Source organism: Cyprinodon tularosa, unplaced genomic scaffold (genome assembly GCF_016077235.1).
Source record: "Cyprinodon tularosa strain WSP-4 unplaced genomic scaffold, ASM1607723v1 ctg484, whole genome shotgun sequence".
NCBI classification, from domain to species: Eukaryota; Metazoa; Chordata; class Actinopteri; order Cyprinodontiformes; family Cyprinodontidae; genus Cyprinodon; species Cyprinodon tularosa.
The window spans coordinates 566,612-591,466 of record NW_024039212.1 but is presented as its reverse complement, the minus strand read 5'-3'; the positions used below and the strand labels follow the sequence as shown (position 1 = coordinate 591,466).

General features: G+C 37.3%; 1 protein-coding gene across 2 annotated transcripts in view; it reads right to left on the bottom strand.

Annotated features, from left to right (window-relative positions):
* Nucleotides 1–24,855, bottom strand: part of jakmip2 (janus kinase and microtubule interacting protein 2) — a 47,121-nt gene that overhangs the window by 6,578 nt on the left and 15,688 nt on the right. For both annotated transcript variants that reach the window (XM_038302210.1, XM_038302211.1), the window contains exons 2-19: nt 24,422–24,658; nt 24,041–24,295; nt 22,288–22,530; nt 21,725–21,934; nt 16,222–16,320; nt 13,581–13,727; nt 13,351–13,491; nt 13,174–13,230; nt 11,838–11,960; nt 11,604–11,732; nt 6,846–6,929; nt 3,572–3,634; nt 3,336–3,434; nt 1,420–1,521; nt 1,268–1,321; nt 1,120–1,185; nt 936–1,004; nt 448–525 (exon numbers count right to left, since the gene is read on the bottom strand). In XM_038302210.1, coding sequence (XP_038158138.1) covers nt 448–525; nt 936–1,004; nt 1,120–1,185; nt 1,268–1,321; nt 1,420–1,521; nt 3,336–3,434; nt 3,572–3,634; nt 6,846–6,929; nt 11,604–11,732; nt 11,838–11,960; nt 13,174–13,230; nt 13,351–13,491; nt 13,581–13,727; nt 16,222–16,320; nt 21,725–21,934; nt 22,288–22,530; nt 24,041–24,295; nt 24,422–24,550 — 2,148 coding nt within the window. In that variant the 5' untranslated portion in view covers nt 24,551–24,658. The remainder of the gene's footprint in view (nt 1–447; nt 526–935; nt 1,005–1,119; nt 1,186–1,267; nt 1,322–1,419; nt 1,522–3,335; nt 3,435–3,571; nt 3,635–6,845; nt 6,930–11,603; nt 11,733–11,837; nt 11,961–13,173; nt 13,231–13,350; nt 13,492–13,580; nt 13,728–16,221; nt 16,321–21,724; nt 21,935–22,287; nt 22,531–24,040; nt 24,296–24,421; nt 24,659–24,855) is intronic.

The following is a 24,855-nucleotide window of genomic DNA, read 5'->3' as shown; positions in this document are numbered from 1 at the left end:
CTGCTGGAGGTTTCTTCCTGTTAAAAGGGAGTTTTTCCTCTCCACTGTCGCTACAAGCATGCTTAGTGTGAGGGATTGTATTCGAGTCAATGCAATCAGCTGATTTTCCCAAAGTACTATATGTAATTTGAGATCTATAAAATGATTTAATAAAAACTACTTGGTATGTACAGTATTGATGCTCTGTGCAGGCTGCTGTTTTCAAAAACTCACCTAAGTTTAAGTCTGTTTATTCCAGAAGAATTTGTAAAATCTACTAGAAAGAAACTGGGTGATAATTTCATCTAAAGGCCAAAAAAGTCTTTTGATAATCTCTCAGAATCCCAGAGAATTTTAAATCCAAGATACTTTAGAGATTTGCAAGGAAGTATGGCTAAGTATGAAAAACATACTGTACATTCTTTAAAAAAGTGACAAAGTATCCATAAAGCACCAAATTAGATTTACCATGTAAGCCTGGTCCAGGGCCTGCTTTCTGTAGTCTAGCTCCTCTTCTAGATATCCTTTCTGTTTACAGAACATGTCCTGTACACACAGATGATGTTATCACACAAATGAGATTGAACTGATGTTGCAATTCAAGCTACCTTAATCTATTAAAGATAAACAGTAACAACAGACAGTGCTCAATGTAAGAAACATATTTTAGATATTTGTTAATAATGTCACTAGTTCAGTTGCATTTCTTCAAAGGCAACTGGACACGTTGCCTTTGAAGGTATTAGATATTTGCAACTTTTCAAATAAGGGTTGCTTTGATATCTAATGTGATATTAAAGCAAAATAAATACAATGTAAGTCTAAAAATCTAAAAACCCTTGAAATGCTTTTGAATCAGCTTCTCTCATTGGATAAAATGTTGGTATCTCTCATTATTGTAACAATTTTTCCAGCATATTTAGTCATTTAGTTAAATAAAATCTTTTAAGACCCACCATTTCTATCTCGAGGTCCATCATCTTCTGATGTAGTGCTGCCTCTGTCCCTTCTATCTGCTGAATCCACTAGAGGACGACATTTAGCCAAAGTTAAGTACGTCTAACACAGAAAACTGTATGTACCTAATGGAAGTTGCTTCATTATCTAGACTAAAAAAAAATATATATTTTTTTTTTTTACCTTTTCTGCCAGTGACAAAACAGTGCTAGCCTGAATTATTGCCACTTGCTCCTCATTCCTCAAGTTCTGCAAAAAAGATTAAGTTTATGTTAATATTCCTAATTTACAACTGCATGCCGCACACTTAAGTTAGATATATAATAATTACCCCATTGTCCCCGAGGATATCCAGTAGCTTGATAAGATCTGGTATGCACACATCCTGTGAAGAAAAGCAAATATGATCACAGGAATGCGTAAATGTGCTGAATTTGTAATGATACATATTTATCACTTCTGGTTGCTCTTCTTAATATGCACCTTGACCCCTTCCTTCATGCAGTAAATCTGCAGCGCGCTGACTCCCTCAGAGAACGGATGCATCCGCAAATGGTTAAAAGGTGGAGACCTCCTTTCACGTTCCTACAAAGAAACATTTAAATTTAAAATGTAATTGTACTTCATCACATTTTCTCAGGTTATAACCAGAAACTCTAATATTTTCTTACGGGATTTTCCATGACAACGCAAAGGCTACAAATTTACAGAAGGATGGACAAAGATATGTAGTATGTAAACACGTTTTTAATATTCAAATCTAAAATTGTGTGGCATGAATTGGTGTTCAGCTTGTGTATTTCAGTCAGAGCTTCAGAGAAATCTGTTTCAGTTACAGCTGTATTTTTTCCACACCTTTGAGTTACTAGAATCTCCTCTGCTTATTCAAATATGTAAAGTAACTCTACAGTAGAACAGTTTGATCTCAGTTTGAGTCTTGTTAAAGATTTTTATGAATTTTTGTTTCAAATGTAGTAAATATGAACCACATAAAAGTTAATGAAATAAATCAAATTATACCACCACTATGTTGATGTGTAGCATTAGTTTCTGCCACACATAATCTTTTACATCTGAACCCAAAAGTTGACCTACTGTATGGTCTCTCCTATCCAAAAGACCCCTCTTCCACATGTTTTCTGTGTTCTCCTACATGGCTTGTTGCAAATTTTCTCAACAATTTCTTTAGAGCTACCATTATCCTCTTGGCTGCTCTGATTAAGGCATTCCTTAGGTTTGATAGTAATTATTATCTTGCAGGTGTATTAAATTATTTCAGTTTAAAGATCATGGATTGACCAATGCTTCATGAAAAATTTAAAACATGGTTGTTTATTTATGGTGTAACCTCTCTCGAACTTATTTTCTGGCTTAATTGTGTTCTTTTATTTTATTTTATGCTCTATGGTTACTAACATTCTCTGAATTATACCTTCATGGACTGTATTTACTGATTAGGCGATTTCTGATGGCTTTAAGTAGCAAAATACTTTAGAGACTGCACACCATTCTCAGGACTTGCTTCTTTCTGTATTTCTTTTTTTGATCCATCATATCTGATTCAAATTAATTGCAAAAGAGATTGTAAAAGCATAAATATATACCTATTAGTTTAAGCTAAAATCAAGCCAGCAAAATTTGACAAAAATAAACATCTTCTTAGCAGGTTTCCCTGAATCATTTCTTTTCCCAACAGCATTTTAATTTAATCAAAATACACCAAATAAATAAATCACCAATAATTCTGGTTCTTTCCTCTTTAATAATGAGATGGTACATATATCTTCATAAGCTTCTATCACATTAAACAAAAATACCTTTAAACCTAGTTTTTTTTCCCTTTAGTTTTAAATTTGATAAAAACCACAAGCAAATAATTACAAATCCCCTTTTTTTTCCCTGTTCCTGTCAAAAACTATTTCATTGAATGGTGTCAATTCTTTTTAATGTCAATTACTTTTAAAGTCTTCATTTTACTTTGCTGACCAGTAGTAAACATCTCTACCAAGTACAAGCACCAAAGCTGACCTTTTTACAGGGAAACATTTTTGAACCACTTACTAATATAATTATTCTTAAAAATGAAAAAATGCCGCATGAATAAAAGAGAAATAAAAAAAAAACTGAGCAATGTCAAATTCAATTATCTGCAGTAGATAAAACATTAGTTACACTCACAGGACTTCTGAGAAAAACTGCATTTTAAGAGTTAGATCATTAATAATGCTCAAATTGATGGCCCAAAAACATCCTAAGACTGACAGTTTTACCAAATTGGAGCATGTAGGACTTTTTTATTGAGCAATGTCTGTGTAAGTCTCTTCAGGCTAAACTCTGGGAAACTTTGATCATTGTAGTGTAGGAAAAAAAACATTCATCTGGAAAACAACATGACTTACCTCCAGCTCCAGTATCCTAAACTCCAACAGCTCATTTTGGTCCCTGGAGTCTTGGAGCTCCTCCTCAAGCCGACTGCATTCTGACTCCAACTTTTCCACCTAAAAAACAGTCACATTTATAGATTAAGGACAAGTTAACTTACAATATTTTTCCTAATATTTATGAGTCATTTGTTATGACAACAATAAAAACATATTTCTAAACTTTTTACAAACAAAAGAAGTTGAAGTTCAACCTTATCCAGCAGCTCCTGGTTTCTTCTTAAGAAAAGCTGCTTTTCCTCTACCCATTTGGAGTCCTAAAAGACATGAATAACAATCCGCTTAAAAGACGAATAAGAGGTGAAGTGATAAAGCTTAACAGAATGTCCAATGACTTACACAGAAACGTCTAATGAGCCCGAAATGTTTAATTTAAACATAAGACCTTTTTCCATTGCCACTCAAAAGCCTGAAGGATTGGAGCCTGGGTAACATTTACAAACACATTTAAGGGGGTAAATCTACCGACCTAGGGCTTTGGACCCTCTAGAGAGGTGTTTTTTGCACAGCTGGGCCCAATCCCAAAAAGCCACCTAAACACTAACCCTTAACTATCAAGTATGACTCCTAATGAAGTCACACTGGCAGCTGCGGAACACGCCTTAATGGGGGGTGGGCATGGAGGGGTTTAAATAAGCATGGGATGGCCTCTTCCCTCCAACGGAAAAGGAAAGCAGTCATTGCTATGGCAACACGGTGACGCCGTGTACATGTTTTTAGCTCTATGGCGCATGTTGACATGCAATCAATTTGAAAGAGGAACTTCCCTGTTGGAATTAATGATGTTTTTCATAAGATTTTCTGTGTGACAATGACGCAGCAAACCAGCAGAAGTTACGTTTGAATGCCAGTGTTTGCTCACAGTAATTTTGTTGTTTAATAATCTTCTGAAGAGGAGGGTCACTGTTGTCCATGATCATCTTCTGAAGAATTCTTCGTTGTGAAATTATCTCTAGAGGTTCTAGAAGGGTTCCTAGAACAGAACCGGCATTCTTTATTATTTCGTTTCTGTACTTTAAGGTGACTTTAGGGTTCAGTCACAAACCAATGACAGCATTTAAAGACCCTGCCTGTTCTCTAACTATAGCCTACTGCAAGGGTCTTCAACGTTTTCCAAGCCAAGGACCCCCAAACTGATGGCGAGATGGAGCGGGGACCCCCTAATTATATATAGTGTATGAAATTATGTTATATCAAACTGGTCCTATAGTCACTCTATTACATATGGAGTAATGTAACAAAAGTAATTTCTCCCTGGGATTATTAACATATTTCTGATTCTGATTCCTCGTTGATGGGACAGGTGTTGTGAATGAAACGGTGTCCAGCTTGAAAGAGCTCCTGTTAGTCGCTGAATGTGTGCATTGATAACTGAAAGACATCTTCTGCCTCCATTTGTCTGTTTACTACTGTACAGTGTGTTGAATTCATGTTAATGTTTATTTAAAGACATTTAAATTTAATTATAAAAAAATGTCTAATCAACCAAAACTTTCACGACCCCCATGCAGTACCTCCGTGAACCCCCTAGGGGTCGCGGACCCGCTGTTGAAGACCTACTTTATATCAAGAAAGACAATATTTTCCCTATTTATTTCTGTATGTGTCTGTAGCGGACTGTAATGTGCTGAATATTGAAAGACAATTTGATTAACTTTAATTTAATATGTATTTATGAAAGGACATTGAGGACATATTCATCCAACAGAGCTCAAATTACTCTAAAATCCTACAGAGCTCTAATTACTAATGAGCTTATTTTATTGTGCCTATGCTTTAGGAGGATTTGAGATTGAAGATGCAGCTGAACAGCTGATTTTGCTTGCTTCATTGCATGTCTAATCCAGTAGGCTGATGTATTTGTAATCACCCATAGAGGGAGTTATTGTACCCCTCAAATTGTAACCAGCATCCAAGGTTAATCTCTTTTTTCCAGCCACAACTAGTCCAAATTCTTTTTTTTTATCAGAGATATTTTAATGTCTCTAGTAGCACAGATGGATGTCATATCCTAAACTGGCATTTAGGCCTGCTAATGAATTTGCTGAATTATGCGTCATGAATTATTTAAAGGTAAACAGTGATTATACAATGTTAACACATCAAATTTGATGTGCCAAAGATTAATAATTCATATAGGGTATCATTCCATGTCTTATTTGAATGCCAAAATTGCATGGTGCAGAGAAAGCTCATTTTGGCTATTCTTGTCCAAAATCTATATTTTTGGGGTCAAGACTAAGATTTAGAGACCTTATGTGAGGGTAGGAATGTGGACAGATGGGTATACTGAGGGATTTCCTTTCAGCTATGTCTTCACGGTCACAGACAGTTGCAGTCTCCACATTACGACAGCAACCACACCAATCCATTTGGTGTCTCCTTCTCCATTTTCCCCTCGCTCCTGAACCGGAACCCAAAACACTTGAATTCCTCCACTTGAGGCAGGAATCCTCCTCAAACCTGAAGATGGCAAGCCACCCTTTTTTTTGTTGGGAACCTTTGTCCTATTTTTTGTAAAATACCAACATGCAATCTTAAATATCCAATATATTGAACCTGTAGATGTTACATAGATCCAAAGCTCTGGCAGAAAATCTGTGTCTTTTAGTCCTCACAAAAGTAGCCTTGTTGGCCAGGTGGCAAAAAGAAAGTAAGTGAAACAGTCTGCCCTTTAAGGTTTGTAAAACGTGTGTGGAGACAGTAGCAGTACACGTTACTCCAAATACACGCATTGTGCTTTGGAATTACTATTTCCCAACAGAGAGAGCAAAGCTAGTAAAAGGTCATTCGAAAGTAAATGGAGGTACAGTAGTAGCCATTTAAAATGTCCCCACTTTCCTTGATGGGCTCTTGGCTAGTCCCCTACAATTCCTTTGTAAACATCTAAAATATTCTTTCGGTCATGATTTGTGGACATTAGATCTAAAGGGAAGCGTTATCTCCTGGTCAGAATCTGTAATTCAGTGAAAGGGTGGAGTCAGAGTAAAAAAAATATGCATTCCCAGAAGAAGGAGGGGGTCGCTCCGGTGGCTGGAATTTGGAGGGGATTTTGCTGCCATTTGGCTGTCTTGTGCCTGGGAAGGGCTATTTTGAAAGGCTGCTATTTTAAATACAGGGAAAATCCAGGATAGAATCATGCAAGACACAAAACAGACCACAGATTAAGGTGGAGCTTCTAGTTTCAGCAGATAGATGACAGAAATCATGCAGCTAGAGCCTCAACAGTTGGTTTATATCCAGAAAACCTTCTCATATAGATATTTACAATTTTATTCTAAATGGTATTAAATTCAATTATTAGCATTTTTGATGTGTGAAATTATCTACCAAGGCCAAATTATGATAATGAAACAGTTAAAGTTTTGTGTGAGGCATTATTTTATAAATTCCTGAGGGGGAAAAAAAGGTATTTCCATTGCAGATTAAATCCATATATTAAAGAAGCATTAATCATTTTGTTCTCACCTGTCCTTTGAAGGCTAGTTCCTTCTCCAGATCCTCTATTTTGGCTTTGTACCGGAGCACATCTGCTTGCAGTTGCTCTTGAGCCTGAAACATCAGCAAAGCCAAACTCAATTATGTAGTAAATTACATTTTTACCAATAGTGATTTCATCTATTCTCAAGTTGACATTGCTAGAATCTGGAGCTGTGCCTCTGCTTACATTTCTTTGGTGCATCAACATTTTGTAATTGGTATGTGTAGAAGTGGGGAAGAGAAAATAAACAATACATTTGTACAGTTCAATTCAATAAAACAATATTTTATTGATCCCAAATGGTGAGTAAATGTTGTAACAAGTTTTTTTGTTTAATGATATGTAGATGTTAATAGCTATAGACTATTAAGATCTCCTGTACCAGACTTTCTTACAAAGGGTCAAGAGAAGCCTCTGACGAAGACGCTTGGCTGTTGTACAACAGTCAGACGAAGAGGATACACAGGATTTTCTTCCTTTTTTATTTCATGAATAATTCTTCTTTGTAAAATCATCTCCAGAGGAGCTCTCAGAACAGAGTTGGTCTTTCTTATTGCATTGTTGAGCTTTAAGGCTTAGGCTTAGACTGCTGGAGGACATAGGGACCCTTTTTCATCATTCTCCTACATTTTATTCTCCCTTTCTAAAGTATTTGTTATTTCAACCTCTGTTATGCTCCCTTTCCTTGTTCTCATCATAGTAGCTGTGACTCCATCCTGGATAGAAATATCAGCTGTGCTGCTTATACTGTAGATGTTGAAGTTTGCCCTTTTTTTCAGTGTAGTCCTGTTTTTTTGGCTGTGACTAACTGGGTGTGCTCTTTTCATCCTCTGACCTGCGAGCTGCGTCGGAACTTGTCTGCCTGGCTGTGTCTTGCCTTGATGTCTTTCCTGTTTGTGGAGCTGGTTAACAGTTACATTTTGCATCTCTGCTTCTTTATCTATCCCTGCTTCACTCTCCTTTAACCCCAGTCGGCCTCGGCAGATGGCCGCTCACACTGAGCCTGGTTCTGCAAACAGCCACTTAGTATTTAAAGTCAATAACATGAGAAGGGACCCTGAGATTATGCACAGGTTCTATATATAATAGAACAATGTTTTCAGACTTCATTTTTGCTGCTGCCAGAAGATTTGACCTGAATAGATACATTGATCTACTATCATTAAAGAAACAATCTGTAATATAACTGCGGTAACAACATCCATGGCAAGAGGTTTTGATATGTACTAGTTTTACTGAATATTTATTTCTAATATCTGAAAAAAACTTTTTTTCTTTGTCTAAATGACCATTTCAAACAGAATGACATTCTCCACATCTAGAATAAACATTCTGGATGTCTAGAAATTAATTTCAGATCTCCATTTTCCTAATATTACTGCTCAGCATTTATACTAATTTGATTATGAAGAAATGTATTTCAGATATGATAAATACATTTTCAGTCAAGCTGATAAATATCAGAACGGCCAATTAAAATGTGTAAAAAGTTCTAGATATATAAAAATTAATTCTTACTAGTAGATTTTTTTTTATTTTTGCTACAAAAAATGTAATTTAGAAAATGAATTATTACAGTTCGGTGTAGGAGTGTGATTTTTATCAGGAAGAATCTTATTTTAGTTATCTATAAATGGAACAATGGAAAGCAGAGTGCTTTTAATAAATGATAAAACAGCCTGCCATCTTCCTCTCCTTTGCAGCTGTAGCTCTGTTGCTCTCCTTTTTTTATTTTTTCATTTCTGCATTAAAATCTCTAGTTCCAGTAAAAAGGAATTTCCTGTTGCCTGTTGTAATAATGACTCTTTTAGACTCTTTATCAGACGATATTGTCCCAAAAGTTAGAAAAATCCTGTCTTAAATTCTGTGTTTTTTTTCCCTTTATCTTATGCAGGCCAGTTAGTTATACGTCAGCTTGTACACCTAAATTCGGCCAATCATATATCAATGGTCATCTGTCAATCTAATTTTTTCGGTCATAGCTTCTTCATTCTTTTTTTTTCATTCATATGGAGCTAATATACGCAATGTTTGAAATAAGAATAATTTATTTTACCATTGAGTTCCGTCCCAGTGTTCATGGAGATGGACGTCTCTGTCTTTGGCAGGCCTAGAGCTAACAGAACTGGCAGAGTGCGAGGCAAGGCCTCAAACATGTACGGCTGTAAGCCTTCTACACCAAACAAAGTTTCTGCCGCCCTGGCGTCCTCTTCCGCAACAAATTCGTCCCCGCTTTCCTCCTCTAAATACAAAATGTATGATGGAGGAGACTCATCCACAACCTCCGAAACTCTCCTCCTCTTTTATGTTTTCATATTCCATAGCGTTCCTTGACAGTGTCACCAATTGCAAAGTCACCAATTTAGTGCTACTTGTTCCCAATGTAATTTCCCATTGGTAACCTACTGGCACGAAGTTGCTAACTGGTTAGCACGATGCTTCTGAGAGACCGGTCACAATCAAACTTGCTTGCGAACCTTCCGCCACAACAATCCCACCCCCTTGATAAACGACCAATCACATTCACTTTATTCGCTCCCCACGACTAACTCTGAGAGGTTCTACTTGGAGTTGATTAAACTAATTCATAGCAGCCGTTGTGAAACCGAAAACTCAGAGTTCCCTACTTTAGGCTAAAGCAGTTTAGAGTTTTGGATTTGAATCTGAGTTTATGAAACTTACTTCGTGAAACGGACCCCTGTTCACGTGCACTTATGCTTTTTGAATGTCTGCTTTTGTGGTCTGAAAGCCATGTAGACACACACTGGTGCCATGTTTCAGTGGAACACAATACTGCATTACCAGTATTCTGGCTGGTATTGATCGACCTTGTTTCCTAATGATTCCATATTGTTTAATATAACTGAAGGAAGTGATAGCTTGCATTTCTTTCTTCTCTCTCTTCTCTTTGACCCTGCTCAGTAATTTAAATGTCTCCTTTTGCACTTATCCAAGACTTAGAGAGAATGTGTAAAGTATTTTTTTTATTTTTACTGTACTTTCGATATTTTAGTAAGCTGTTCCTGGCTGTTAAAACAAGTTACAATAACTGCTATAGTTATGTATCATAAACAATATTCTAAAATAAAAAGATTATTAGCTAAATTACTTTAAAAGCATTAAACAAAAACAAAAAAAACAGAAATAGAAAATTTCATCCTTAACTGGAGAAACTGAAGTATTTTTAAAGCAGTACTGTGTAACTTTTAGCCACTCCGAGTGCTACACATGTGACTGAGTTTAAGCCCCCCTCAACTGTCAATACTGTATTGTCGCAAGATTTAACAGTCTCTAATGGCCTTTTGAAAGCAATCCTCTAAGTCACATGACTTATTTAATCATGGACCCGACCCTCACATTACATAGCTGGGTTTTTGAGTAGGGCAGACTAGACAATGCACGTAAAGAAAAAGTGCGCTTCTCTAAGTCATCGCAACAGAAATTTTTTTCTCCCTTATTTTAAGAAATCCTGGACATGCACGAAGCCCAGTTATTTTTTTTAATAAAACACAAAGAAAACTTTTTCATGTTTTATGATACATAATTTTCTAAATTTAGCTTTAGTTATTTTTATCATTTACATTGTTTACTTTGGTTCATAGCACTTAGAGATAAGATACCTACGTAAAGTGCTCCATAAGTAACATGCTCTAAAAATAACTTTTACATCCAACCTCATAGCTTAGAACCTGATCTTTCTTTAAGGGCCACTTTCAAACTGCCAGTAAAACACATCAAGTTCAAATTTTAATGGGTGGAAGGAAATCGGTTTGCACATCTTAATATTTGCACATCAATCTTTGTAGATCACCCGCAACATGCCAACTTATTGCACATACTAAAAAAAAACTATTTCATGTACAATTTAGCACCCCTCACTTGGAATCGTTTTGAGTCATAATGTATGTAGTGAAACTAGCAGAGCTACTCCATTTTAGTAAGGCAAATTAAAATCACAATGTTACAGTATAGTGTTTATTTTTATTTTTTAATCTGTTCCCCCATGTTTCACCTCATCTACAATATTGCAAAAATATTTTCCAAAGGGATATAAGAATAAAAAACAAGTTCAAGACCAGAAAAACTTGGTAATACTGAACCCAATTATTATCTACAGTAAAAGCTCATAATATTAAACACGTGATAAAATCTGAAGACAAGATCATCATTAAATTCTCTAAACTCACATGACCTGCACTGGTTCCTTGTTAAAAGCCCTAAAGATTAAGGTCTATTTTGAACAAAAATATGTTTATTTTCATACAGTTTCCACTAAGCCATTTCCCTTGGTGCTGCAGTAACTGTTGAGAAACTAAAGGAAAGAAAGTGGACTTTTAATGCATCCAAGAAAACAGATTTTTATTAGTGTTCCAAAGACTTTAAGCTTTTATTTAGGACTGCCGCCATGGAGCCTTCTGGGATGAACGTTGCTTTGCTGCTAAAACTTCTAATGATATGCTCAGAGTGCCATTATTTACTTATTTTATACAGCAGCTGTTACTATTCCATGACGTTTCCCAGCCCCTGATTTTTAGCTGACAAAAACAGGAAGCAGTAAAACAGGATATGCATTTAACAGACTTTTATTAAATTTGGCCCTATATGAAGTGCTTTGAAATCCAAAATGTTGTAAATCAGTGCACTATGCCTGAGCTGTATTATTGAATGGTACTCCTTAGTAGCATCCAAGTCAGCTGACCACAAGGCAACATAAGACAACATAAAGATTGCTTGAAACATAGTACCTTTGCTTCCATCTCAGCATCCAGAAGGCCTCCTTTCTGTTCCTGCAGCAAGGCATAGGCTCGTTGTAGTGCCTGATACTCCCGGGTCAGCTGGCGAAAACGTAACTCGGATTCCTCATTTGCAAGACCCTGGTATGACACACAGTAAGAAAGAAATTAACTGGATTTATATCACACTTTTTAAAGGTAATGTTTATATATCAATTGCATTGATAACTGAAAACAAGGTCTTACATCACCCAGGTCTTCATCTGGAGTGGCTGGGGTTCTGTCCATGCGAAATGATGCCACTGAGGAAGACTCAGAATCCATTGATTCTTCATCATAGCCAAAGAAGGTGTCTACTACAATGTGTCTCTGGAGATAAATTAAGTAAACATATTTTGAGTAGTTCTAATTTAATGCTTTTTAATGCTCTTTTAATGCTCTTAGAAATACTTTTAATGCCATCAACAAGTACACCACTTTAGGGTTGATTAACGCTTCTTTAATATATGGATTTAATCTGCAATGGAAATACCTTTTTTTCCCCCTCAGGAATTTATAAAATAATGCCTCACACAAAACTTTAACTGTTTCATTATCATAATTTGGCCTTGGTAGATAATTTTACACATCAAAAATGCTAATAATTGAATTTAATACCATTTAGAATAAAATTGTAAATATCTATATGAGAAGGTTTTCTGGATATAAACCAACTGTTGAGGCTCTAGCTGCATGATTTCTGTCATCTATCTGCTGAAACTAGAAGCTCCACCTTAATCTGTGGTCTGTTTTGTGTCTTGCATGATTCTATCCTGGATTTTCCCTGTATTTACAATAGCAGCCTTTCAAAATAGCCCTTCCCAGGCATATATATATGAGTCCACTCGCCCTACCCACTACCTGGTTTGGGACGACACTTAATGTGGTGCACCCTCCGCGGGAACCCGAAAACGGAGGGTTAGTGCTCAGGGTTAGTGTTCAGGGGCCGGTTTGGGCAAAATCTCACTGAAGATTATTTTCTCAATCTTCTCCAATAGCATAATCTAACAGAGTCGATACTAAACTATGTAGCAACTGTCAGAAAAGGAAAACAAAAACTCTTTCATTGAAGATTTCTAGTTCAGTAATCTATTTGATGGGAAAAAAAATTTAACTAGCTGCCATAAAATATAACTGCTCATTATTCTAAATGTGATTTTGCACCTGTCCTTTCGAAGTGCGCAATCACCTGCAGCAGTTCATTTTCAAATGTTGAACATTGCATTACAGAAGGTAAATATTTACAGTTGTATTTTCTACATAAATTTGGACATTAGAATATGATATGCATATTAAAGAAGGCAACCAGTCAAAAAAGGTTTGTGTCGCCTGCTGAACTGAACATGCAATAGCAATATTACTTTGCACCTTCTTTAAAGATCTGCTCTGCAAATGCAAACAAGTTTGCAAATCTTTTAATACGGGCAAACTTTTTAAAGATCAGGCCCTTTGAGTTTTGAACATTTGGTATTAAAAGCAAAATACAAATTCAAAAAAATACGTATGCCTTCTTTTTTATTAAGAAAACAAATATTTTTTGTACCTTCACAGGCCTTGAACTTCTTTTATGTCTCTTCTTCCTCAGTAGTTTTTCACGATCCTAAAAGTAAGTAGACAGATATAAAGAACAAATAAACACACAAGATACTGATCTGTCCACCAGTCTATCTACCTATGATTGTTTGTGCGTAGCGTAAAAGTGTTTTAACAGGAAACCTACTCTTGTTAATTCATCAATCATGCTTTGTTGTTCCAGCACTTGAAGTTTGAGAAAGGCTATTTCCTGGTCATCATGTGCCTGGTCCAGGTCATTTAAGGACTTCAGTTTCTTTAGAGGTGGATGGGAACCTATCCTCTCCTTCTGCGAACGCACAAGAAAATAGATTTCACCACATGTAGCAGCTGATTTAGAGACTATAAACACTGTGATTAGGATGTTAGCTTGCCAACCATTTCATTGTTTTCTTTTGTCAGGCTTTTCAGCTTCTCCTCTAGTTTCTGGATGGTCTGAGTTAAGTCATCGTTCCTCTTGTTCAGCAGCTTATTCTTGTCCAACAGGGGCTTGCACTGCTTTTCGGATTCTCTAACTCGCTTTAGCTATTGAGAAAAAAAGCACAGGGGCATGTAAAAAGGTGAAAATAAAAGCATAGCATATTTTAACTAAATAATCATTAAGTTACACTAAACGTTTCCTGCTGTCTGCCAGTTACCAAAATTTGATTTGTGCTATAATTGGTAAGAGATTTTGTTTTTGGCTTCTTTCTTATTTATATTTTCAAACCACCAGTCAAAAAACAAACAAAAAACATTTGATTGTGATCAAATAAGTCTATATACATCAAGCATCAGTCCTGATAATCTTTGGAGGTATAGTTCTTTTTGAGCTAAGGTATAGAGGTATTTTTATTTCCAGGTGGATCATCTAAATAATTTGTCCTCCTAATTGTCACTCATTCTTGTGATATGTTTACGTAAGGCCGTCCTACGTGCTTGCCCCCGGTTAGCTATCTTTTTCTGCGCATGCGCACTTTCAGCCGTATATAGCTACGGTTTCAGACAGTCCTTGAAGCTCACCTTTCTCACCTTGGTTCTCTGAAAATGGCGAGAGTCATAAGAGAAAAAGTGTCTATGAAGTGTATGAGAAGAAAAGAAAGGCCTCAGAAGAGGCAGATGTATCCCGGAATGCTTTGAGCAGAGAGCTCTCCTCGCAAAGCATTATGGGACTTGCTATTACATCGGCCCGTTTAATAACAAAGATGGCACAGGAACCGCACGGTGAAGAAGGAGTTACGTGACCAACGGGGAGCAAAGAGCGGTGATTATCTGTCTGAAAAGCCAGTTAACAGAGTTCACTATAAAGTCCACTATATAGTCCCTGCTCTATCCAGTGATTGAAGGATTTAGGGGTTAGAGTGGACATTCGGACACAGTAACGGGCTGGTTATACTCCGCGAAGCAGTGTGTTGCAGTGAACTTGTCACAGATAGTTTTGCGTGTTATTCCACGCCACAACACAAGAAGGACAATCAGGAATTAGCTGTGGGTCTAGATACCGCCGAGGCAGTGGGGGCAAGTTTGTGCGACAACGGAGGGACATGAGGGCGGAAAAGAGTGGGGATCCGGGTGGAAAAAAGAGTCCCAGTGTTCTCGCGCACCTCATTCTTCTAGTTGGTCCAACTTTACAAGTCGTTTTCCACAATGGCGGTCATACAAACAAAATAAGTTTGTATTCGAGATTTGACCAATCAGAGGCCTCCTATCTGCGGCTATGTTTTCGGTCACCTACAATTTGGGAGAGGTGCAGCAGAGGGGCGGAGGCACATTTGCATTCACTAGGACACACGCTGGTTTCTGAGTATTAATCAGCCAACTTTTCAACAGAGCCTGCATGAGAAGAAATGGGCTCGTACATGCTCTCCCACACGTTGAATAGGCGTTCCATCTCAGGAGCAGGTGGAGGACTGTACATGTGCTTTTTTTTTTTTTCAGTGGAGAGGGCGAGTACTCAAAAATCCTCCACAATCCCATTAAATAACAGACCCAGCGTCCAGCAACGCCACAGGAAAAGTGACAGCTTGGCATATTTGAAGACTGCGTTGAATAAACAGACCAATCAGTAGCAAGTTTAAGATCTAGTGTATCGTTCCAAAAGACTCCTATCAATTAGGGCATCTAGGAAAAATAACATTCCCATTCCTGCCAAAAATAAACCAGGTCATATCATCAAAATTTGTTTATTTTAATTAAATAAAATGTATTTAACAGCAATTTTCCACTAAGGACAGCCATGAATTATATCTGATCTTGAGTCGTCTTCATTATTCATTGTTTGTATAACAATAATCTTCATTTTCTTTACAACTCTGCTGGGAGATGATAACTAATTTAGCCTGTTGCTTCCTTGCTTACCCTTACCTGTGTGTTATCGTATCTCCAATCAAGCACTGTTTTATTGGAAATATGACGAAGTGCTTTATTTACTACAAAACTGAACTCCCAAAAAGTGTAAATTACATGTTACAAATAGGCCAACAGGATATGGCAATCTTACAGAATAACTTTGCAAATAATTTAGATGATTTTCTGAATACTACCCCTTAATGTTTTTTTTATAAATGCCCCAATCATTTTTACAAAGTAAATCAATCCCTTAAATACACCATAATAATAGAACAAATACATTCAACAGCCTTAGAAAACTGGAAACTAAATCTGAGAGTGAATCATACATGAGGGGATCTACAAATGTATTTCTAATATAATATATCTTCTGAATATCACACAGTTTATAAATGTGCATATGGTTTTACCCTTAAATGAATTCATGATTTTACCTTGTTTCAGTCATATGTTGTAAATTAAGTTTCTTTCCTTAAAATACAGTAATAAAAAAGGATTCCAGTTTATTCCTGCCTATTTTTTCTGGCATTTAAAAATGGAAATAATTCTGTAATCTTAGCACTAACAGGAAAAGTTTAGTATGATTTAATGATGGATTGTGACGTATTTATTTGAATTGCTTTACAGTGCATTCAAATATCTGGCACCATTAATAAAGTGTATAAATATGAAAAACATTATTTGTTGATACCAATTCATTTCTCTCGTCAACCAGCAATGAGTTGCGATCTTCCAACTTGCGTATGGTTGAATTAAGTTCGGCAACACGCCGCTGATTTCTCCTTAGGTCCTGAAACAAACAGAGAATAGACGTTATATTTCTATAATTTAGTAAAGTATACCTTTCACTTTTATCATGTAAGAAAACTTCCACATTGGAGAAAACTAAAGCTCAGATTCCGATACATGTAGGAAAATAAATACAGAATAAGCAACACAAATACATACAGTACAGTGATTTTCAGAGGCTTTTACAGTCCTTTAATTTTTTCACATCTTGTCCCCATATAACCTTTTCTTTCAACAAGTTTTATTAATATATTTCAAGGTAATGAAATGGTGAAGAAATGGAAAAGACATACTTCATGAAAATAAAATTCTAAAAGGTTTAAAAGCCATAAATACACTATATTGCCAAAAGTATTTGCTCACCCATCCAAATTATTGGAATCAGGTGTTCCAATCACTTCCATGGCCACAGGTGTATAAATTCAAGCACCTAGGCATGCAGACTGTTTTTACAAACATTTGTGAAAGAATGGGTCGCTCTCAGGAGCTCAGTGAATTCCAGCGTGGAACTGTGATAGGATGCCACCTGTGCAACAAATCCAGTCGTGAAATTTCCTCGCTCCTAAATATTCCACAGTCAACTGTCAGCTGTATTATAAGAAAATGGAAGTGTTTGGGAACGACAGCAACTCAGCCACGAAGTGGTAGGCCACGTAAACTGACGGAGCGGGGTCAGCGGATGCTGACGCGCATAGTGCGAAGAGGTCGCAAACTTTCTGCAGAGTCAATCACTACAGACCTCCAAACTTCATGTGGCCTTCAGATTAGCTCAAGAACAGTGCGCAGAGAGCTTCATGGAATGGGTTTCCATGGTCGAGCAGCTGCATCCAAGCCATACATCACCAAGTGCAATGCAAAGCGTCGGATGCGGTGGTGTAAAGCACGCCGCCACTGGACTCTAGAGCAGTGGAGACGCGTTCTCTGGAGTGACGAATCGCGCTTCTCCATCTGGCAATCTGATGGACGGGTCTGAGTTTGGCGGTTGCCAGGAGAACGGTACTTGTCTGACTGCATTGTGCCAAGTGTAAAGTTTGGTGGAGGGGGGATTATGGTGTGGGGTTGTTTTTCAGGAGCTGGGCTTGGCCCCTTAGTTCCAGTGAAAGGAACTCTGAATGCTTCAGCATACCAAGACATTTTGGACAATTCCATGCTCCCAACTTTGTGGGAACAGTTTGGAGCTGGCCCCTTCCTCTTCCAACATGACTGTGCACCAGTGCACAAAGCAAGGTCCATAAAGACATGGATGACAGAGTCTGGTGTGGATGAACTTGACTGGCCTGCACAGAGTCCTGACCTCAACCCGATAGAACACCTTTGGGATGAATTAGAGCGGAGACTGAGAGCCAGGCCTTCTCGTCCAACATCAGTGTGCGACCTCACAAATGCGCTTCTGGAAGAATGGTCAAAAATTCCCATAAACACACTCCTAAACCTTGTGGACAGCCTTCCCAGAAGAGTTGAAGCTGTTCTAGCTGCAAAGGGTGGACCGACGTCATATTGAACCCTATGGATTAGGAACGGGATGTCACTTAAGCTCATATGTGAGTCAAGGCAGGTGAGCAAATACTTTTGGCAATATAGTGTATCTAACCCTTTTTGCAAGCATGATTTGAACAGTTTCTGATAATTGTTTTGTACATCCTTCCTACTATTTGCATAGATATTTAACTGAAGTTTGACTAATTTTTGACCATCTAGAAGTTTTTTTTAAACAAGATATTTGAGCAGTGTTTCCACAATCATGCTTACTGTATAATTTCATCTGCTGTTTATCTGTTGCTTTCCTTTTTTTTATACTTGTAGTTTCAAACTTTTACCTAAATTTAACTTCTACAGTAATAAACACAACGTTTATTTTTTGAGACATGTTTATCTTGAATATCTTTTACAGTGCAACTTTTTTCATGTTTTCCTTTTTTTATATTACTGTAGTTGTGGGTACCTGTGATATTTATTAAACTTGTGTCAGGTTTGGGGGGAGTTTTTTGAGGACCCAAATGCATTGATAAGAGATTTAATTTAAATGCAGATGGCAACAGAAGCACAAATCAAGGAACCGTAAAAAAAAAAAAAAAAAAAAAAAAAAAGAGAGAGACGTCAGGGAGAAACATGCATGAGGAGCAAAGCAATGGAGAGGATCTAGCAGTGAGGAACTGCACAGGAGGTGTATATATGGAGGGAGGAACAAAGAACTGGCTAATCAGCTGATATGGAGCAGGTATGTATAGATGTGAGTAGAAGGGAGCTAGGGGAAAGAGACAGGCACAAAGGGGAAACAGAGAGTAACTCAAAAAATGCAACATAGCTTAAATCTAACAGACAATGGAACAGAAAAAAAACAGAATGACATAAATATCTGAAAACTCAAAAATAAACAGAAACAGAGGTCCACAAAGGGCAAAATCATGAGAAGTTGTTCTACAGTATCTACAGACTCCAGAAATTAGATAGTTACATTTTTAGTTACATTCCCAGCACTACTGCCCCATACTTCAGAAAGATACAGTAGTGTGCACTGGGAGGGATGCTAAAGTGTCCCCCACATTGATAAGGAAGTGCTATATGTATCCTTCTCTCCCTTCCTCTGCCCTTAAAAAGTCTGTGCACGCTTCTGCTTGAGATACCAAATTAAAGTCAAAATTGTACAGTAGAATAAGATAAAGTTGCAACAATCCTAATCAAGACAGAAAAAAAAAATCCTCAGAAATCTTAATCCTCTAAATTTTTGCCTCCATTGGTGTACATGCCTAACACAGTTCAGAGGTCAAAAATCCTTCTAACCCTGTTAAGTTTTGTTTGATATTAGAATGATTAAACAAAGGATGAACTAGATATAAAAGATAACGGACATCTCAGAGAACAAATAAAATATATAGAAGCAAAAAGCCAATTTCTCCTGCTTATTATTCAAATAAACAATTGCGTATTGAATTATCCATAGCCTTGGCATAATCAATTGAAAGTCTTTTTAAGTTTGACAGAAGTCTAACCTTTTTTTCTAATTTGACCAGCTCTGTGCATGTTTCTACTGTTAATATGATTAATTGTATTTGGTGAGGAGCTTAAAGTGTTTGAAACTGGAAGACCTCTTTTCAACCTTTAAGTTATCTTTAGATACTTAAAAAGACTCTCTTTCAGATTCAAGTGGAGACTTGAGTCTCATAAAAAGAATATTACCTCCAGCCAGGGGTGCTTACTGCAAATCTAAGTATGCCAAAGATATCAATCATTTTAGGCTTAACTTTATTAGATCAACAAAACTAAACAAATATTCACCATGGAATTTCTTTGAATTTTATGCCTTATCGGCCATATCTTGCCATATTTCCATGAATAGCCAAATCTCATGCAATCCCCAATTTCCTTTACAAACTTAATTTAGAATGTTTTTTTTATCCAATGTTTTCTAACTAAAATCAAACTTGATACCCATCATCCTCAACCCCCACGGAGAACATGGGACCAGATCCCTCCTGGATCCCTCGGAGACCTTTGAATGAGGTATGTAAAGATTATAAATGACCCCCATCTGTGTGTTAGCAATCAGATAAATGAGAGAAGCTTCCCAACCTCCCTCAAAAGCTTCGGATCAGGAATATGAGGCTGTACAGTATCGCACTTCCAGGCAAGCTCTGTTGTTAATGTAAATACACACAGTGTGCTTTATTTACTACCAAAGTGAAAAAAAAAGTATAAAGCACATAAATAAACAAAAGGCCAACACGACATGGCAATCGTTTATAAAAACATTGTCACCACAGGGAGATTTTGTCATACACATTTTTTAAAATATCATAAAACGGGACTTTGCCCCCCCATCTGAGAGTTAGGAATCAGATAAATGAGAGAGGCTTCCCAACCTCCCTGAAAAGCTTTGGATCAGGAATATGAGGCTTAAGTAACACCATTACTGCTGATAAGGAGGTGCAGTCCACGTCAGAGATGATAATGGAACAGTAGGTGCTGAAGAACACGTGATAAAACTGGATCAAGTGACAGATGATGGATATACTTGGTTCATTGCTGTGGGTGTAATGATGGGGGCTACAGGCCATGAGTCATTACAGTACAGATTGTTTAGAAACACTTTGGCTACGTTCACACTGCAGCCTGAAGTGACCCAAATCCGATTTTTTTGCCCATATGCGACCTGGATCTGATCTTTTCATGGCTGTCTAAATAACACACATCCGATTTTTTCCAATGCGACCCAGACCACTTGGCTATGTGGTCCTGAATCCGATCCGAATCTGATCTTTTCTAATGCGACCTGTGTGTGAATGATTAGGTTGCATTCATCTGACCTGAGCGCCATTAGTAACCGACACAGGTCACTATTCTGCTTCTTGTTATACAGAAGCGGCAAGAAAAATTACAACCATGGCATATGTGAAATTCAAATACTTACTACCTGCACACCAATTTTTAAACCTGAATTTGATTTTGGGCACAGTTTTTGCATCTATATTTCGCATGTTTGTAAGTCTGGTAAAAATTTCCATTGTCATGGCCACAAAAGAAACATGTATTAACTGACAAATCATCAATCAAATGGGTGAACTTAAATATTGCGGCATGTTTTAGTAAAGTTCTTTGTCAATCACCTACAGCACAAGTCATTATTTACAGTCTTTGATTGTCAGGCCTCGTGAATGGGTACTAGTACTCCCATCGTTGACAACCAGGCTCAGGTACTTTGGACAAGATTGTAGTTTGCCCTGAACCTTCCAGGCTTCAACCTTTTTCCTTTTTCCCTGAAGGTGACGCTATAGTAATAGGGAGAGTGGAAGACGCCACACTTTCTGCGACAGGATTACAAAGTACAAAAGGATTACAAAGTAATGGAGCTGTGGGTGAGACAGTGGTAGCTTGTGGCCCCGTTTAACCTCCTCCAACATCAAACCCTGGTTAATGTAAGACGTCTGAGCCCACCCTCAGTCAGGGCTAGTAAACAGAGGTACAGCTCATCATAAAGCTCTTGTGAAACCAGCTTTGCTTAGTTCAGCTGACTGAACTCATTTCACTTAAGGGGAATCACAGGAGAAACTGGTGTGTTACTAACAGAGGAACAGCAGTGAGCAATGACAAATCAGGAGCTTATATACTGAGCCAGAAGTGGAAGGGACCATGTGATCTAATTAAAGGAGATTTGGAGGAGGTGAGAACAAAAGCAGAAAAGCTGATGAGGGAAAATGAATGAAAAGAAATAGAACTGAACTGAAATATAAGTTTTTTTTAAAAAAAACAAAAGAATGGTGTAACAGGGAAGATCTAAACAAAATGATTTCACTGGTACAAAAAGGGAGAACCTGGAAATTTAGGAATTGAACTTTGGGATGCTTTTAATTTGACTCATGAAAAGTCACCTTTTTTGTTAAATTCTAATAATGAGCTTTTTTGCTTACAGGGCTTCCACAGTGCTCTGCACCATCGCCGGCTCTTCCTGGAATTTCCCTTTTTGGACTTCCCAGGCCACACTCTGACTCTTTTACAAGGAAAAGTTGTTCATCCAAAGCATCCTTCTGCAGCTGGAGCTTCTGTAGGCACCCAGCTGTTGACTCCAGCTCCTTCTCCAAAGAGAAAATGGTGCGGTCCTTGGATTTGATTTCATCCACCTATTGAAAGAGAAAATGGAATAGCAATATAAAAAAACTACCGTGTGAAAAATTGACGGAAGAGGTTCTTGTTCCAAACATCATAGCTCAGCTACAATATAAAAAAAATAATAATAAAATACATATCAATAAAACTTTGCATGATACTGAATATTTTTTTAAATCCTCCAAAATATTATTTGTCTAAAGCTATGCAAGATTCCCAAAAAAGAGAAAAATTATTGTTCCAGGAAACCTTAAGCCCAGAGATGGCTTTTCATCTGAACTGGAGCCACTTAAATAAATTGACCTAAACAGAATCAGTTTGCTTTTGTCTGGCTTCCCATGTTTTTAGCTACTGTGTCTGTGCATACCAGTCTGCGGATGTCCTTCTCACAGTCCCACTTGATCTTAGAGATTTCTTCCTGATGCTGTCTATGTTCGACCCGCAGATCTCCAGCCTTCATTTTGTCCGCCTGGATCATGTTGCTCAGAGCCTCGTCAGTCTGTTTCTTGGAAGCCTTCAGCTCAACTATTTCCTGCAGGAGCTTCACTCTCTCCTGGTCAAAGAAACGCCTTGCCTCCTCTTTAGCTTCCAGGGTCAGTGCTGTGCGTACCTGAAGAGGCATCGGAAACGTATTATAAAAAAAAACAAAAAACAATTGCATCTTGTTTTTTTCTTTACATCTACAGTACAGCAATCATCCACTTTACTTATTTTTTTTTTGTCCAAATAGACATTTTTTTCTGCCAAAAGCCACATATTCTGTTGTTTCCAAGCAGATTCATTTTAAAATGTACATTTAATTTTAGATGCACCCAAAAAAACTTGAACTTACGTACATGCAAAAAAGAGGCACCATTGTATTCGGATAATGTGACTGTATCCTAGTGTGTAAAAACAAACAGGTCTGAACACAATTAATCAGAATAATCATGATGAATGGATTATTGAAATAATTATCAAATAATTTAGTAATCGGTTAATCGTTAACTGGAGTACAGAGACTCTAAAATGTGACTCTAGCTGAAAGCGGGAAAGCGGGAAGTTAAAAAAAATAAAAATATTTTTCTTCTGTCAATATGCTCTATTCAGAACTTATCAAGTGGATTTTTTTTTTGTTTCACCTCATTTCATTTTATAATAAATCTTCTGTAAGAAACCTTTGGCTGTCTGATTATTAATCGGTTAAACAAAAAAAAAATCAATAGATTAATCAATTTGCAAAATAATCATTTGTTGCAGCTTTAAACAAAAAAATATTTTTCTTGGCAAAAAAAACAAAATATAAGATACAATTCTGACTGGAGTACGTAAAATGGATGTCCTGTCGCAAAGAAATACCCTAGTGAGCACTCTGACCTTTCCTATCTTTGCAGGAAGAATGAGTGGATTGAGGAAGTGATGAGAATGTATTTGTCCTCACCCTTTAAAACAAACTTGTCTGGAAACATAATTAGGAAAAAAGTAAAAAATTAAATACAAAAGAAGGAGTAAAGATAAACAACAGAAATACAACAGTACTGTACACGCTATATGTTTGATTCCTCTTGAGTCAGTAGCAGGAATGTTGTTTGTGAGCATAACGTTTCTTGCAGGGGATAATTTTGCAAAATATATCTTTTCTAACTAAATAAACCAATAACTAACTGTTGCATGGTTACATTGCATTTAGGTTGCATTACATTTAGCATCAGGAGTAACTTGTTATTTTTTGTATAATCATTTTGACAGACCCAAGTCAAATGAGTATAAAAAGGACTTATAATGTGGAAAAAAGTGAACGCATGGCAAATGTCAAGCAGGCTTCAGTGGAGACAGAGCTGTTAGGAAAAACGGTCAGACACACACCCATAAACATCAGAGTGACCATGCTGGTCACAAGGCTTCAAATATATACCTTTTTAGACAAGATCCGTGAAAAGTGATATTTAAACGTTGTAGGAGTTTGCAGTCTGGGCACCATATCATATGTTTCTATTGCATGTCAGAAAAAAACCCAACTGATTTCCCTTTTAATATGACTTATCATATAATCAATACCCGTTTTACACCAGATACACAAGCCTAAACACAACTGAAAAGAAAAACTTTGGTGAAGGTGAAACATCCTGATCAAAACTCACCTTTTCTCCACTACCATCTCGCATTGCATTCAGGGCAGTTTTGAGGCGCTGATTTTCTTGGTCCTTGATCTTGGCGTGACGTGCCAGTTCCTGCTCATGCTGCCGGGTAAGGTTTTCCCGCAGAGCCTGTAGCTCTTTCTGCTTTTCTTCATGCCACTTGGCCCGTTGCTCTGTTAACATGGCAGTGTGACGGTGCTGCTCCTGCTCTCGCACTCGCTTCACTTCTTGCACCTTGTCTCGTTCCAGCTTGCTCACCTTTGGGAGATTAAGGGGAGAATGAAAACCTTTATTTTAAAAGACTAACATTTTTCTTTCTGATTCTAATTATACAGTGATTGAAGCCACAATAAAGTAAAGACTTCAGCCTCTTGTTGACTCTACCTTGCATTTTTCCTGGTGCAGCTCTATCTGGATGTCAGTTAGCTTGGACCTGAGATCTTCATTGGCTGCTTGTAAGGCAGAAATGAGGGCTTCAGGCTTCTCGCCTTTCGTGCGGCCTTTCTTAGCCATCAGTATATCATTGAAGAAGCACTCCAGAGGCTTTCATTGAGACTTTAAAGAAACCTTCCAAGTCTTTCCCGTTCCTCCTCCTCCTCATTCTCCTGTTAGACTCAAGGGCTTAGGGAGTGGAAGGTAAACAGAAGGGACATTGTGTAAGATGTATGGAAAGAACTTTATAGAGAATTATGCACTTTCAGTTTGTGTTCACCTAGGAGTTTTCAGCTCAGGCCTTGTAGTACTATTGGTTACTTTCAGCCGCATACATTGCATAAAATCATTCTTAACATAAAATCAATCAAATGTTAGCATGGATC